At 49.9% G+C, this 16,173-nt stretch overlaps 1 protein-coding gene across 1 annotated transcript in view; it reads left to right on the top strand.

The window, feature by feature from the left end:
* Positions 1 to 14,837, top strand: part of Nuak1 (NUAK family kinase 1) — a 67,528-nt gene extending 52,691 nt beyond the window's left edge. Inside the window, exons 5-7 of the mRNA XM_005358241.3 lie at positions 5,014 to 5,133; positions 7,202 to 7,334; positions 10,507 to 14,837. Coding sequence (XP_005358298.1) covers positions 5,014 to 5,133; positions 7,202 to 7,334; positions 10,507 to 11,660 — 1,407 coding nt within the window. The 3' untranslated portion in view covers positions 11,661 to 14,837. The remainder of the gene's footprint in view (positions 1 to 5,013; positions 5,134 to 7,201; positions 7,335 to 10,506) is intronic.
* Positions 14,838 to 16,173: the final 1,336 nt, after the last annotated feature.

Below are 16,173 nucleotides of genomic sequence, written 5' to 3'. Positions count from 1 at the left end.
GAGACCAGGCTGGTCTCGAACTCACAGAGATCCACCTGCCTCTGCCTCCCGAGTGCTGGGATTAAAGGCGTGCGCCACCGTCGCCCGGCTATTTCTTTGTTCATAAGATACTTACCAAGTCTCTGATACTTTATCTTTAGTCCTGTGCTGGGTGTTGGGGGATTTAATGCTGAGTCAGATTGCCAGGTTTCTTTTGTCTTGGAGCTCAGAGTGTGGCAGTCTTCACTGGTAGTGATAACTGAGCCGACAGATGTTAAGAAGGCAAAGAAGATAAGTCGGTTCCCCGAGAGGACTGGGGATTCCAGTTGGGGCTGAGAGCAATAAACAGAGGAATGCACGCTGCAGAGGTCCAGCGAGGGAAATCAGGTCAGGGTGTGGACGGAGCCTGGTGGTTCTCTGTTCAGAGAGGTTGTCCTGGAAGGCTCCTTTACATTGCTCTTGGACTCCTCAAATCTGTGGAGCCTTGTCTGACTTCCTGACCTTGGAACATATTGTTCCCTCTGTCCGGGATGCTCTTTCCACTCCTCTTTGTCTGTCTGTTCTTTAGGGGGTCTTCCTCCAGAAAGTTCTTATCCCTTGGCAGGGCAGATGCTTCCATGCCATCTGGACATGCTAAACAGGAAGAGGTGTGTCTGTCTAGCCAGATGGAGCAGAGGGCTTTGTGGAGGACGTGGTGACAGGTCTCAGTTCTGAAGACTGGGGAGAAGGGTCTGATGGATGGAGCTTGCAGAGAAAAGGGAACTTCACTGAACTGCTGGAGGCCAGAGACCTGGGACAGATCTTGTGAAAACCCTCTCTGGGGTGGAACTGCCTGCCTCATTTTGATGGACAGGGAAGTTCCTATAGCTAATTAGGAATGAGACTACAAACCATTGCTCACCCCACCCCAGGTTCTACTCTTTCCTGTCAACCCCAAGATTTGCCCTTGGAAGGAAGGTCACCCAAGGGTCCTTTGATTTCCTCTTATGTAGAGCGCTGTTGACTTGCAGATAGCTGTCCCCGGGAGACGATCTCCAAGTGCCAGTGACAAGGCTGATGGCATCACTGTAGGCAGAGCAGCCATACAGGACACTAGAGATGTGTGTACAGCCAAATGACATTGGCTGGGCATTAGGATCCTTTGCAGTGCGACCCTTGCCACACCCTCTGTTAAGAGTTTCCCAGATTGCTCCTGGTTGGGCATTTCTGGTCTCAAGACCACGTGAGCGTAAATCTTCTGAAGACGAAAACCAGTCCACTCCCTCCTGCTCATTGTTCCTTGCAACTGCACAGGACAGTGGTTGTCCTGGGTAAAGTCACAGTAATTAACCCTGAGGCCGGAAAGGAGCGATGGACTGTGTCTTCCTGCATGGAATTACCATCCTCCTGGAGTCAAGGGAAGTCCATTTCCTGTGAACAATAACTCCCCTCGACACGGAGTTTAATGGCCAGGATGGCTCTGGGGAGACCTCCCCAGGCAAGCCCCTTGCCTCAGTTTCTTCATCTGCCAAGAGGAAATAACCACGAGACCTTTCTCTGAGGGCTTTTGTGAGAGTTGACTGTGGAGGTGTGTGTCAGGCTCCTAGACAGTGCCTGGCTCTCAGCGATGCTCCTATTTTCTTCCCCACTGACTGCCATTTTCTCAGCTCTGGTTACGGCTACTGCAGATCCGTGCCCTAGCAGAGACAGCTGAGACTCAGAGAGGAAGAAGTGTCAAAACTCCATTACTGAAAGCCTGCTATGTGGTAGACCTGGGGTTTGCACTTGCCACGTGTCTGCTAATTTGCTTTCTCAACAGCCCTTCCTGGTAGACCATGGTGTGAGCATCCCGGGCTCAGGAGGGGATCTTGTTACAATGTAGCTTTCTCCTTTCTATTCAGCAGGCCCCGGGGAAGGACCCGGGAGTCTGCTTTCTAAGATGCTGTGAGGTGATGCTGATGATGCTGAGGCAAGGACCAGGGAGGAGTAGCTAGACTGACTGGCATGCCTCAGGACTGGAAAGGGACAGAGCTGGGCTTGGAACTAGAGTACACCAGCTTCTTCCCATCCTGTGATGTGGCCTCCCACACTGGACCGGCCTCTCTCATACATGGGTGGAAATCTTATCTCGTGCTCTGAGTCAGTCAGTGGGTCCTAGGGCTTTCTATTATGAGTCGGCGTCCAGCTGTTAATGGAGATGGCTGTAACTTACAGTCTCCAGTCCTTTTGTTAACAACTCTATAGGCAAGGGTTCTGAGTCCACTTTTCGGATAGACAAAACTGAGTGACATGGTGGTACTTAACCAATGATTACCTAGTAAGGACAGGGTCAAAGTTCAGCCCCTATTCCTGTGACTCCTAAGCCTCTGATCTTTGAGTGCAGAGCACTTCCTCCAAGACACTGCAAGGGACTGGCAGACATTCCTAAGGAGCCTAGTCACGGGCTTCCTTTCTTAGCACTTAAAAACCAACCAGCTGCTGCCTCCTCTCCCATCAAGTGAGCTTGTCATTCACAGTGACCTTGGGGTTCATTCTATTTTGATGGTGGCAAAATATGTGTAATGTAACTTAAAACCTACTGTACTTGAGTGTTCAGCACAGAGGCAGGAAGCACCCCAGCACCTAGCTGAGGACCACAGCCCTCCCCTGCACCTGCACCTCCCTCCACACCCATTGCGTCCTGGCTCCTTGCTTCTCTTTCCCCTAGCCCCCCAGCAATCACTACCGTTCTCCTTTCTGTTTCGATAAATTTATCTACTCTAGGGACTGGGTATAAATAGAATCAGACAATGAGTATCTTTCTGTACCTGGCTTATTTCAAACCGCTCTTGTCTACAGGGTTCATCTGCGTTGAAGTGGGGTTAATCCCGCCGCCACGTGAATGATCCCCCCCTAATTTATCTCTTTGACTCCGGTTTTCACTTAGCTAGGGCACACCTCTAGAAGGGATGGATAGTCACAAAGGCAGTGCAAATTAAACTCCCGAGCTTTACCTTCTTCTGAAGCCTTTCAGAGTGGAAGCCGAGCTGCAGAAGGTAGGATGAGATCAAAGGGTGGTTCTGATCCAGAAGGGGACAGGGCAACAGTTTAGCACCAGCAACAACAACAGAAATAAATACCCCCCCCCCACACACACACATACCCTCACACACAAACAGAGAGGCCTTTTCTCCAAAGCTGAACAGTTTGCCAGCAAGAGTGCTGGGTGGGGCTGCAGAGTCTGTCCTCTAAGATGCTGGGAAGCGATGCTGGCTCAAGGATCAGCTAGGAGTAGAGCCGGCCTGATTGGTATGCCTCTGTTAGTTACAGGAGGTAAGAGGTGAAGCTAATGGGTGGAAATGTCCTTTTACAGAGTTGGGTAGCCCAAGAGACCCCGTGTGTCTTGTTCCTTGTGATCCTCAGCCAATCTTCTTAGGACCCTGAACCTTCAGCAACTTCATTTCCTGCCATCCAGGCCTCCTCTAAACATGGCAATCAGTTCTACAATGTGATGGGCTTTTGCGTGGCCGTGTTATGTTTAACCCTCGGTTTTTCTTGCACCCTTGTGCATTTTGCTTTTCTTCTTAGGTCGCCGGTATTTGGATTTAGTTTGAGTTTCTTTGTAGAGTGGTATTTATTTAGAAAGGAGGCCTTAAATAATGGCCGTTGATGGGAAATGCATACCACGGCCCAAAGAAGAGCTTAAGGAGTGAAAATAATAGAAACCAAAAGCAGTGTTACATTATTGTTTGATGTTGGCCGCTGCCTCACCCACAGCCGGTTGGTTGGTTCTCTCTGGTGAATGTGGAGATGCTTTAATTAGACCCAGTGGCTCACCACCTTCCTGATGCATGTCAAAGAAGAGAAGGACTTCTTCATTTTGTGGTTCAGAGTAATTCACTCGTGTGACTGCTCACCTCCTTGACCGTCTGTTTCTTTCTTATTGACGGTCCCTGGTGTTATGGTCAATGCCATCTCACATGTCCTGAAATCAGTCACCTATCAGGATTTAAAGACAAATATGCCATTCCTGCTCTATACACTTGATATATGCTTTATGCCCTTTAATTGTCATGACACCCTAGGGGCAGGAAAGATCCTTACCCCCGTTTTACAGATGGGGGAATTGAGGCTTCTGAGTGCATTCACACCTGGTGGTGTCTTCCTTTAGCAATTGTTGACATAAGCATCATGTGGCTTTAAATCCTAGCGCTGAGTGGCTCAGGGTCTGGGAATGCTGCGTGTGTGTTGATTAATACGGCTTTTCTGTGCAAGGGCCAAGAACACGGGCTAATCTAGATTTCTATTAATCTTGTGTCCACGGCAATGACAGTTTTACAGGGAGGCTGATAAGCACCAGTCTGCAAGGATGGGAGTGGGCCCGAAATGTAAACACACTTCCGCCAGAGTACCTGCGTGGCACGCAGAGTAGCCCAGCCCATGTGAAAGCCTCTGCGGTGGGCAATTGTGTACACGTGCAATGGGTGTTCTTGCGCGCGCGTGTTTGAAAGACCTAGCATGCCCCAGACAGCATTGGCACTGTGTTGTGGCTGAGCAGAGCTGTAGTTTTAGGCAGAGGGAAGCTGAAGCCCCAGAGCTCCTTGGAATCTTCGCAGGAACTGAAGCTGGTTCGTTCTTCTGATTGACAGGACACACTCTGTAGAGCTTCCCACCAACTTCCTGCAAGCCAGTCAGGGGCCTTGATAAGCAAGTGGAATTCGGAGCAGTGAAATGCAATCCGAGCCCCAAGGATGCCTTTTCTAAGGGTGGCTGTGTGCAGCTGCTTTGAATGACATTCCATTCATCCAAGGATGACTTTTTTTTTTTTTAAACAAAAATAGGCTTTTTTGAGGGGCTTCATTCAAAAAAGCTTCTGTGGCATTCAGCCCCAGAAGCTCCCCGGGCATGTGGCTCGTCCAGCACATTGCTAACACGCAATTGGAAATCAGGCTGGGAATAGTGGAGCACAGGAGGCGTTCGACTTGCAAGGCTGGCTGAGACTGAGGTTCTAGTCAGTTTGCAGATGCTAGCAACGTCACTCATGCAGATCTCCGTGGGTCTTGCTTCTCTTTGCAGATCGCTGACTTTGGGCTTTCGAACCTGTACCAGAAGGACAAGTACTTGCAGACATTTTGTGGGAGCCCGCTCTATGCATCTCCTGAGATTGTCAACGGGAGGCCTTACCGAGGGCCAGAGGTGAGCAGCCTGCCCGGGAAGGGTTGGGGGAGCTGGAAGGAGAGGGAGGCAAGAACAAGATCTCTGAAAGTTCTTAAAACCCCCAACTATGTATCTCCTGAGATTGTCAACAGGAGGCCTTGCTGTGAAAGCCTTAGAGAAGCCTACAAGAGCAGATAAAGATGCCGGTTCCACCGTAGACAGCTGCTAAGGATTGCTTTGATTTTTTTTTTTTTTTAGATTTTTCTCTTTTTAGAAATAATTGAGATCAAGTTGGTAAAGGGCACATTATGCACATTGTGACAGACACACACACATGCACACACACTTGCTTTTTGTCAAGTTATAATTATTTTGTGACACCTTCCAGCTTCATTATTAACATATGATTTGTAATAACCACATAAAATCTTGCTTTGTGCATATATTATTATATATTTAATAATTTGCCTGGCTTTAGACACTTGATTTTCCCCAGTGTATCAAAATAAATAGAACCAAGAAAACTCTCATCAGGTATACACCTCTTTTGCCCATATTTAATAGTATGTGTTTGAAGAAATAAATTTTAGTGGCATCTTCTCTTTTGTGAGAAACGTATTTTATAACATGCCTTAGAAGGGCTCTCATGGTCACTGTAAGATACGCGGCGTCTGTCCTAGCTTGCGCTCTGTTGCTGCAATTACACACGGCAGTGAAAGCAGCTTGGGGGAGGAAAGGGTTCCTTTCATCTTACAGCAGACAGTCTATCATGAAGGGAAGTCAGGGCAGGAACCCGGAGGCAAGAACCGAAGCAAAGACCGGAAGAACACTGCTTACCAGACTGTTCCTCATGCCTTACTAACCCGCAGCCTTGTTTAACCCAGGGCCACCTTCCCAGGGTTGGCACTGTCCCCAGTGGACGGGCCCTCCCACACCTATGATTAACCAAGAAAAATGCCCACAGACTGGTCTATATCAATTTGATGGAGGCCTTTGTCTTAGTTGAGGTCTCCTCTTCCCAGGTGAACCCCAGATTGTGTCAAACTGACAGAAACCATCAGTTAGTAGGATGGTGAGCCTCTCCTTGCGGAGGTTCAGCCACCCCAACCCTTAAATAGCAGCTGCTTGGTGTGTAGAAATGTTTTCTTCCAAATATTTATCCATCTGAGAGTGTTTTGGTGGCAGGGCTGGGATAAAAGGAAGGCTGCCAAGAATCACTAACGAAGTAAAGAGAAGGTCTTCAAAAAACAAACTCTCAGGGACAAGCGTAGGGTTCAGAGTGGCCTGTAAATTTATTGTCAGACGCTTCTTTGGTCATTGCTGGGCGGGGTCTGAGGTTGCGAGCGGGCACTCGGGTCTGGTCAGCAAACATACTTTATTTGGCCACATTCATCTCTCTTAAGAAAATAAAACGAACCAACATTTAGTAGCTGAGAGATTCCACAGAAAAGTCGTATTTCTGACTTCTCTGTAAAAACCAAACACGGTGGCAGTTCTGAGCCTACATTTGTGCACGGTAGTATAAGCCAGGAAGAAACTGCCTGCCCACTACAGTTTGTCTCTGTCCCCAGCTTTCCACAATTACACCCTAAGTTCTTTTTTGCTTTGTTTTTGTGTTTATTGCCTTTCTGGCTCTGGTAGGATTTGGAACCCTTGAGCCCTCTAAGGAGGTAAAGTGAGGAACTAATTTTGTTTGTTTGTTTGTTTGAGACAGGGTTTCTCTGTGGCTTTGGAGCCTGTCCTGGCACTAGCTCTTGTAGACCAGGTTGGCCTCGAATTCACAGAGATCCGCCTGCCTCTGCCTCCCGAGTGCTGGGATGAAAGGCATGCGCCACCACTATCCGGTTTCTATTTTCATTTTTCACATTGAGCTGGAAGCAGCCTAGTCTCTACCTGCCTCATGGAATCATGAGACCCAGGCAGTTTCCTACTTCAGAGTGCTCTGAAGCAGAGTGGGCTTGCTTGTTCATTGCTGGGCTGTGGTGGTAACCTGCCTTCCAGGTGCTAAATCCAGCTCCTGGGGGTGGTGCTATGGGTTCATACACAGCAGTGCCAATGCACTGGGGTCTGCATCCTAGCTCCTATGTGTCCTGTCTCTCTGCTCCAGGTGGACAGCTGGGCCTTGGGCGTCTTGCTTTACACTCTCATTTATGGGACGATGCCCTTCGATGGCTTCGATCACAAAAACCTCATTCGACAGATCAGCAGCGGAGAATACCGGGAGCCCACACAACCCTCAGGTGTGTGTCCTGCGGAGGTCGGGGCTGGAGGGGAGAGCGCTTGGTTAATCCGCCCCAGCTCACATCTCCTGCTATTCCCCATTCTTCTTTCCTAACAGTACCTATCTGTTTAAATGACCACCATGGGCTCTTATCTATCAGTCCTTTGGGCAGGGTGGTAAGCTTCGGGCCTCACTGTGGTCTCCTTTGTACCGACTTCCAGTTCTCTGGGAGTCAGGGTTGCCACTGGGACTGCACGTCTGTCTTAGTTTGGGTTTTTTATTGTTGTGAAGAGACACCAAGACCACGGCAACTCCTACAAAGAAAACATTTAATTGGAATGGCTTGCTTACAGTTTCAGAGGTTCAGTCCATTGTGATCATGAAGGGGAACATGGCCGTGTGCAGGCAGACATGGTGCTGGAGCTGAGAGCGCCACATCTTGCAGGCAACAGGAAGTTGATTGACTGTCGCACTGAGGGAAGCTCCAGAAGAGGCCTCAAAGCCTGCCCCACAGTGACACACTTCTTCCAACCAGGCCACACCTCCTCATAGTGCCACTCTATTTGGGGGCCATTTTCTTTCAAAGCACCACTGTGTCCCTTACCTCTGTGCCTGTCTGTGTGGCTCCGACTCTTGAGGTGCCTCCCTGTGACTGGTCATTCCGGAGCCGAGCCTGGATCTCTTACTTAGCAGCTGACTTGGGGCTCCGATTAGGAAGAAGGTGTCAGCTATTCCTGTAAACTGTGCTCAGCGACTGGGCTCTGTTCCCCCTGGGATTTTTTTTTCTTGGTCAGAGCAACCAAGGTCAAAAGTTCCACCTCGTCATGGGAGAGCACCAGGTGTGTGCAGGAGTGTGGACAGATGGCCGGCACAGAATGTGCTTAATATTTGTGTACATTCCATTTAATGGACACGCAGTTGTGTTTTTTTAACGATTCATAGTGGTTTCATAAAATTGTTACAAACCCAGAATGAGTGACTATTGAACCATTCCTCCTTTCTAGGGGTCTCACAGGCTTAGCTTTGAGCCCTTGAGCCTGATACATAGTTTTGTCTTTATCAATATGTAACATTTCTGGTTTGTTTACATTGAAGAACACTTTATTTAATGGGCATTTTGATCTATTAACCTTGAATTCAGTGGCCAATGGAACTTTTCCCTGTGTCTGAATGTTTATCTACCGCACGTTTTCTCCTGAAGACCCTTCACGGTCTTCTTGCACCTGAGGACAACAGACAGAACGTCTGTGTGGTGTTAGGGACGGCATTTTGGATGGCAGACTTCTAGCAGGGAGAACAGAAACCTGACAATCTATCATGAAGCAAATGGAGAAAGGGCTGCTTACTCACAGCCTGAGAGCAGCCGCCAGAGCACCAGACACACCTGCTTCAGAGTCCTGAGACTCCACCACGCTGTGGACACGGGGCGTGCAGAAGAGTGGGGATTGACTTGGGGATTGCAAAGAAATTTAGGTAAATTTGCCAGCATAGAAAGATGAGGACTACCATGGGTGGGTAGGTAGGTAGATAGATGATAGACAGACAGATAGACAGATAGATGATAGAGACGATAGATAGATGATAGACAGATGGACAAATAGATGGATGATAGATAGATGATAGATGATATAGAGATGATAGATAAATGAATGGATAGATGGATGGTAGACAGATGGACAGATAGATGGATGATATAGACAGATGATAGAGAGATGATAGATGGATGGATGGATAGATAGATGGACAGATAGATGGATGATATTGATATATGATAGATGAATGGATAGATGATAGACAGATGGACAGGCAGAACGACAGACATGACTTGTGACTTCTGTGGTCTTTTACTCACTAACTGGTACCAGTAAACTTCCTGGCACCTTGTAAGAGTTCGGGAAATTCTCACCAAGTGATTGATGACCCTGTCCCTTCTTAGGAGTGTTGATCACTCTGTCCCCATTGCTAGGCTCTGCCAGTCTCTTCTCAGCCTTCACACATGGCTGAGGGGAGGAGCCAGCCTCCCAGGGTATAGCTCGGTGCCAGGTGAGGTGCAGGGCACAGCTTGATCCTGAAAGTCAGTTTACCAGCTGTGAGATTGGCTCCTGTGGCTTCCTCAGCATCCTTGGGAGCCTTGCCCCTTTATCTCTGGCAGTAGAATTTACAAAGGGAACCCCCCCCCCCTTTTTTTAAAGAAAGGCTCTGGCCACCTGGGTAGCAGATAAAGATCAGCTCTGGGTTTGGTGGATACCGATAGGGCTTATGTCAGACACAGGAGGTTGAGCTCACTGGGTGTGGCTCTCAGATCCTGGCTGAGACCTCGGGAGTGGGGCCAGCCGTGGGTAAAGCTGTTCTCTCTGCCCATATGTGTCAGGTAAGAGCCACGCCTGGCACAGGTGAGCGGTTCTCCATCCTCTGCCTCCAGCACCTTTTCCAGGTGGCTGAGGACTGTGTGTTCACAGGTACCTACCTCTGGAAGGCTTCTGGTGAGCACCTGTATTTTGTTCGGGTAGGAAAGAGACTGACCAAAGAGGCAGTGAGATTGAGTTAGAATTCTTTCCCAGTTACCTGGCCTGTGGTCCTCGATGCCCATCTGGGATGACAGAGAGGTTAGTAGTTCCAGGATGTTTATTTACGTGCGGAAGAGCGGATCGTGGCTGCGGGGAGAGCACAGGTGATAACCGCTTGCCTTGTGGGTGTGGAAATGCTTGCGTTCGAGCCTAAGAACCTACCTCAAAACACCAGATGGGTAATGCACAATTAAGACCAGGCTGCTTCTGGGTTATAAACGATGGATTCCTGGGGTTTGCTGGCCAGTCAGCCAGGCCTCAGGGAGGTCTAGGCCAGCGGAAGGACTGTCTTAAAAGAAAAAGGTTGCTGGTCCTGAGGCCTCCACATGGATTATATACCAACACACACATGTGCACTTCCACACATGAAGTTGCACCACAGAAAGGAATGGAGAGCAAGGGGTCAGGATGGGACCGCTCTGTGGCTCGTGGTCCTGAGCCTTGGGTAGGGTTTTGTTGTATAGTCTAAAGGCTTTTCCTCCTGCTTCAGCAAGAGGCCAGAATGCTCCAAATGGATTTTTTTTCCCCCTGCAGTGTGCATGTCTCTGTAACAATTCATGGAAAAAGTCACCCTGCCAAAAGCTCCCAAGGATAGCCTGATTCTTTTTGTCTTTCACCCCTTAGATGCTCGAGGACTCATTCGGTGGATGCTGATGGTGAACCCTGACCGCCGGGCCACCATTGAGGACATTGCCAACCACTGGTGGGTGAACTGGGGCTACAAGAGCAGCGTCTGTGACTGTGATGCCCTTCCCGACTCCGAGTCTCCGCTCTTAGCACGGATTATCGATTGGCACCATCGTTCCACCGGGCTGCAGGCTGAGGCTGAAGCCAAGATGAAGGGTCTGGCCAAACCCGGAGCCTCTGAGGTGGTCCTGGAGCGGCAACGGTCGCTGAAGAAGTCCAAGAAAGAAAATGACTTTCCCCCTGCTGGCCAGGACTCGGTACCTGAAAGCCCATCCAAACTGAGTTCCAAGAGGCCCAAGGGCATTCTGAAGAAGAGGAGCAACAGTGAACACCGCTCCCACAGTACTGGCTTCATTGAAGGCATTGTGGGCCCTACCTTACCGTCCCCTTTCAAGATGGAGCAAGATTTGTGCCGGACCGGCATTCCCCTCCCCAGTTCCCCCGAGGCAGATATGTCAGGGAAGCTCAGCCTCAAACAGTCAGCCACGATGCCCAAGAAAGGTATCTTGAAAAAGACCCAGCAGAGAGAATCTGGTTACTATTCATCCCCGGAACGCAGCGAGTCTTCCGAGCTGCTGGACGGTAATGATGTCATCACCGGCAGCGGCCTCTCTTCTCCTCCCCCAGAGGCAGCCCGGGGAACCTCCCACAGCCTATCCTGCCGGAGGAAGGGCATCTTGAAACACAGCAGCAGGTACTCGGACAGTGCCGCAGACCCTGCCCTCGCCAGCCCCGAAATGCCCACACTGGAATCCTTGTCCGCGCCCGGCGTCCCCCCGGATGGTGTCTCTCGGAGTTACAGCCGCCCGTCCAGTGTCATCAGCGATGACAGTGTCCTGTCCAGCGACTCCTTTGACTTGTTAGACCTCCAGGAGAACCGTCCAGCCCGCCAACGCATCCGCAGCTGCGTCTCTGCAGAAGACTTCCTCCAGCTTCAGGACTTCGAGACGCCGCACAACCGGCCCCGGCCCCAGTACCTGAAGCGGTACCGGAACCGACAGGCAGACAGTAGCTTCTCCCTCCTCACTGATATGGACGACGTGACCCAGGTGTATAAGAAAGCGCTGGAGATCTGCAGCAAGCTCAACTAGCCCTCGGGGGGGCGCAGAGGATGGGATGGAACGGGTGGGTGGGTCTAAGGGAGGAGGGCAACAGAACTCAGCTTCTGGCTGGTTACCTCTTTGCTGGCTGTGGCAATGGACTGGAAAAGGACTGCTAGCTGGTAAGACCTGGCCCGGCCAGTGTCCAGTCTTGAGTCAGCACCTAAAAGGGATGGAAATGGTTCTTTATCATTTCTGCTGCCAGTCAGAGTGTGGGTCCTAACTGGCGTTCCCCTATGGCATCTCACATAGGATTGGCTTTCCAGAAAAGGCAATGTTGGCCAGCACGAAGTGGGAGGGGGCATTATGGGGGACGGGGGTGTCTCACTAGAAGTCACCTAGGCCTTTCTGGAGGAGGAGCAGGAGGCCTGAGACCATCTGCTTAGGATGGATACATTAGCAAGCTTGGTCTGACTTCCTTAGGGGCTAGCGAGATTGCAGCACCGTTAGCTTGAGTTGGTGATCAGTTGGTGTCTGTACTGGGTGCTGATTTGAGCAGCCTAGGCATAACACAGGGTGATGTGATCAAGTACCAGTAACTGCGGTGGGATGGGGAATCGCTGTAATAGCGTGCCCGCCAGAACTAAGCCCTGGGAGTTAGCGGACAACACCCTGTCACCCTGTGGTGCCTGCTGACTCCTTCACGGCCCAGCATGGCATTTGTTAATTGGCTCCTGGACTTTGAGTGGAAGCCGGAGGGACTTGCTTAGAGAGCAAATGCTTCAAACTCTTCTAGGGACATAGTCTGTGTGATCAGTTTTTGACTTCCCAGGATCTACCTGGTTTGTTCCTTAACATCACCTGAAGGTGGGCAAGGAGAAATTGGGTGGTGTGTGAGCCCAGGGCATTGTGTATGACAGGAAAAAGAGCTGCTGTGGTCTTTGCACCATTCGCTGGAAGGTGAGGCACGCCAGCAAGGGGTGACTTCTCTCTTTCCTAAATGTCTCAGTATTAACTGGAATCTGGCCTCTTGGCTTCTCACCTGCTTTAATTGGCTGTGATGCTGTCCGGGGCCTCCAGAGGATTCTCAGCTCAGCTGCTGGCCCCATACATCCACAGGTATGGAACACTAATGGTAGATGAACTGCTAGTGTAGGGACCTAGCGCATAGGTGGGCGTGCGGATGCCAAAAGTGCGGTTTGGTCGAAGGTTCTTGTCTCCTCCAACCTAAGTGTTCTGTCTCGTGGCTTTGGTCTCCCTGCACGTTCCTTCCATCCATGGAACGGGAGGTTGAAAGAGAAGAGTGTTGGGCAGGGGGACAACAAAATTAGGGACATTTCTTCAGGAGTCCTCCAGATGGCTCTGGGGGAGGCTCTCAGAAAAGAGGTGCAGCAGGATGTTTAAAAATGTTCCAGCTGATTATCTTAATCTCCCGGCGCTCAGATTACAGGTGATGTTAGCCCCACAGCGGGCATCCCGTGGATACTGGGGTTGAAATGATCTTTCGGGACTGACCTCACTGGCTTGGACAGATTAGAATCCTTATTCTAAGGTGGTTGCCTCCTGATAGCCTCTCAGAGGGGGGCTGGGGGAGGACGCATCTTGGGAAGTCTTAGGAAAAACAGGGAACATGTCACAGCACTGAGAACAGTTGTCAGGAAGATGCTGCCCCGTGTTTCCAGAGACTGTCCTGTATCTCTGTGTGCCACCCACGCCAGCGTTGAGGCCCGTGTCTTCCTTTAGGTTGAGCTGAGCATTGTGGGAAGCTGCTTGGATTCTTTTCTTTCAGTACCAACTCCCTCTCAAGCTCTGGGACAGGCTAAACGGGAGAAAAATCTATAGGTAGAGAGTTGGGTTTGGGGGTGCATAGAGGGCAGCATGCAACCTCTGGTCCCCCATCTCCTTGCCTCCTTTTGTGAATAGCCCTTGTTTCTACAACGCTGGCCACCGAGCATGCCGCTAGTCTCAGGTATACCAGCCATTACCGGTTGTGGGGATGTGCCTGTTTCGGATTTCCCATCATTCTGGTGACTCCATTAGTGAATCTACCGGCTCTCTTCCCAGTCACCGTAAGCTTTCTTTTGCCAGCACAGTCTAAGACAAAGGAAAAACAAGTGTTCCCCCACCCGTGCAGAGGCTGCGGTAAGCCCTCGGTTCCAGGGCAGACACTCTGAGTCAAGCCCAGGGCTGTGCTTAGATCTGGTGGTCTCGGACCCCTGCAGTGGTGGAGAGCTGCTTTCCTACGTTTGGAGGTCGGAGAGGTGGGTAGGTGGTTTCCAAGGCCAGGCTTGGTTCTGACGTCTGCTTCTCAGCGAGATGGTTGGCTGTCCGTCCCTGCAAGGGGAAGAGTTAGAATAGAGATGAGCCCTAAAAAGCAGCTTCCCAATTAAGTCCCCTTACCTACAAGCCAATCCCCAGCCAAAGGTGTGTGCTGGGTTCATTTCCCTGGAGTCACTGGGGAGAGACGGGAGACTGTCAGCCCTCCCGGTCCTGATCCTTGCTTTGCTTCTGGGGCCCTTTCATCCTCTTTGTTTACACATCTGCCAAAGGGGTGGACTTGTACTTCGTTTTACAGGTAAATTTCAAGGCACAATCAGTTTTTAGGAAAATGCTTCAAGACCCCAGGCAACCTGACAATGCTAAATTCTTTCTGAATTTGGTCTCTGTTACCGGGCGCTCCTTATCAAAGGCGCGCCCTGCAGGGTGAAATTCAGGCGTGTTTTGCCCAGGCCTGCTGTCTTGAGTCCAAATGTGAATGACGGACTGACTGCTTGCTGCCAAACTGGAAATGTTCTGTGGGGATTGACTGGCATGGTATCATTCCTAGGAAGAAGAAAAAAAGAAAAAGAGAAAAAAAAAAGGAATGGGAAGGAGAGCGAGAAAACTTGACTGCACATTTTTTTTTAAATCCATGTTGTGACTTTTATTTAATTTCTATATTTTTTTTGGTAATAAAAAGTTGACTTTAATTTGAATTTGTCTTTTTTTTTATTTATTGGTCTAAAAGGCATTTCAAAGGTATTATAATAATATATTGGTGTAATTTAATTGGTGCAGTATGCTTTATGGCTCCAGTCAAAATTGGTTTTCACTTTTTTGACTGGTCTGAGAACAGCCAACAGGGAAAGTAAAAGCTGGCTAATGACCCAAAGTGTTCATTTTTCATTGGAAACTGATTTTTTGTCGTTTTTGTTTCTGTTTTTATTTTTTAAATTAAATAAATTACAATGAACTGTAGCAGGGCCTTGTTGTGCTGGTTTTTCTTCCTTACTCAAGTGGCACAGTGGGTAGAGGTGCCAGAAGCCCACCCATGCTGGGCTAAGCCTCCAGGGGGCATGGCTTTAACTGCATTGGAACTAAGGCCTGCAAGGGACCTGAAGTAACAGTAATCGTGCTTCTGTCTCTCTCTCTGTGTGTGTGTGTGAGAGAGAGAGGGAGAGAGAGATCTGTGTCTCCGTGAGTGTGTGTGTGTGTGTGTGAGAGAGAGAGAGATCTGTGTCTCCGTGAGTGTGTGTGTGAGAGAGAGAGATCTGTGTGTGTGTGTGTGTGTGTGTGTGTGTGTGTGTGTGAGAGAGAGAGAGAGAGAGAGAGAGAGAGAGAGAGAGAGAGAGAGGGGGCGGGCAGGACAACTTCAGCTTGCTGTTCCTCAAACACTGTCTCTCCGTGTTGGAGCAGGGACTCTCGCCAGCCTGGGGACTGTCACACAGCCATAGCTGACTGGACAGTGAGCAGTGAGTCTCGGGGCTCTGTCCCTCACAACTGTGTTGATCTGTGTTCGTCACCAGAAAAGTGACTTTGCAGAGAAATGACTGGCGCACCCTTTTCTGATGCCACTGGGAGGAGTTTAGGTGTTGTAGCGCACGACGCCCAACTGCGCTCTATGTGCTACCATACAGTTTGTGAGCCTCGGGCAAGGGGCTGGAGATTGAAATGCTCAAAGACACACACCTCTAGTCACTGGTAAAGAAGCCCTTTATTCAATAGCACCACGGAGGCTTATCTACCCAACATGGTCAGGTGGGCCAACAGGTGAAAACCTCATCCCCTGATCCTCAAGGCCAAGGCAAGACGCGCTCATGAAGCAGAGCTGGTAAACAACTTTGACACAGCCTTTAGTAACTCAAATCAGAAGGAAAGTAAAGATCTCTAGCAGGGAAGAGCAGCTGGAGGCCAGGACTCCACATGGTCCCAACAAGGTGTGGCTGTCACCTTTACGTAAAGTCTCCTTCCTGATCATGCAGCCCCTCTTGCTAGGGTCCACAAACCTTCAAGTTCTCATCTTAGCGGTAGTTGTTGGGAGACTGGTAACTGCTTCTTCCATCTAGGATAAAGGTGTTACCAAGGGCTACCGTCCATGCTTGTCCCCCTCTGTGCTTCGGCTTCCCAAAATCACCCTTCCCCCATCCCAATCTCACACAAACTGATCTGGGACCAAGGTCAATAGGCTGCTGTTTTCTGATCGGGTCGGATAGGCCACAGCCCTGCCTATGGCATCTGGTGATTCCTCTTATGTCCTGATGTCTTCCCTGAACAAGCACCACCCCTGTTTCCCTACCTACAGCTC

The sequence above is a fragment of the Microtus ochrogaster genome, chromosome 24 (genome assembly GCF_000317375.1).
Source record: "Microtus ochrogaster isolate Prairie Vole_2 chromosome 24, MicOch1.0, whole genome shotgun sequence".
Classification (NCBI taxonomy): Eukaryota; Metazoa; Chordata; class Mammalia; order Rodentia; family Cricetidae; genus Microtus; species Microtus ochrogaster.
Note: the sequence above shows the minus strand (reverse complement) of the source record. Positions and strands in the feature narration are given on the sequence as shown.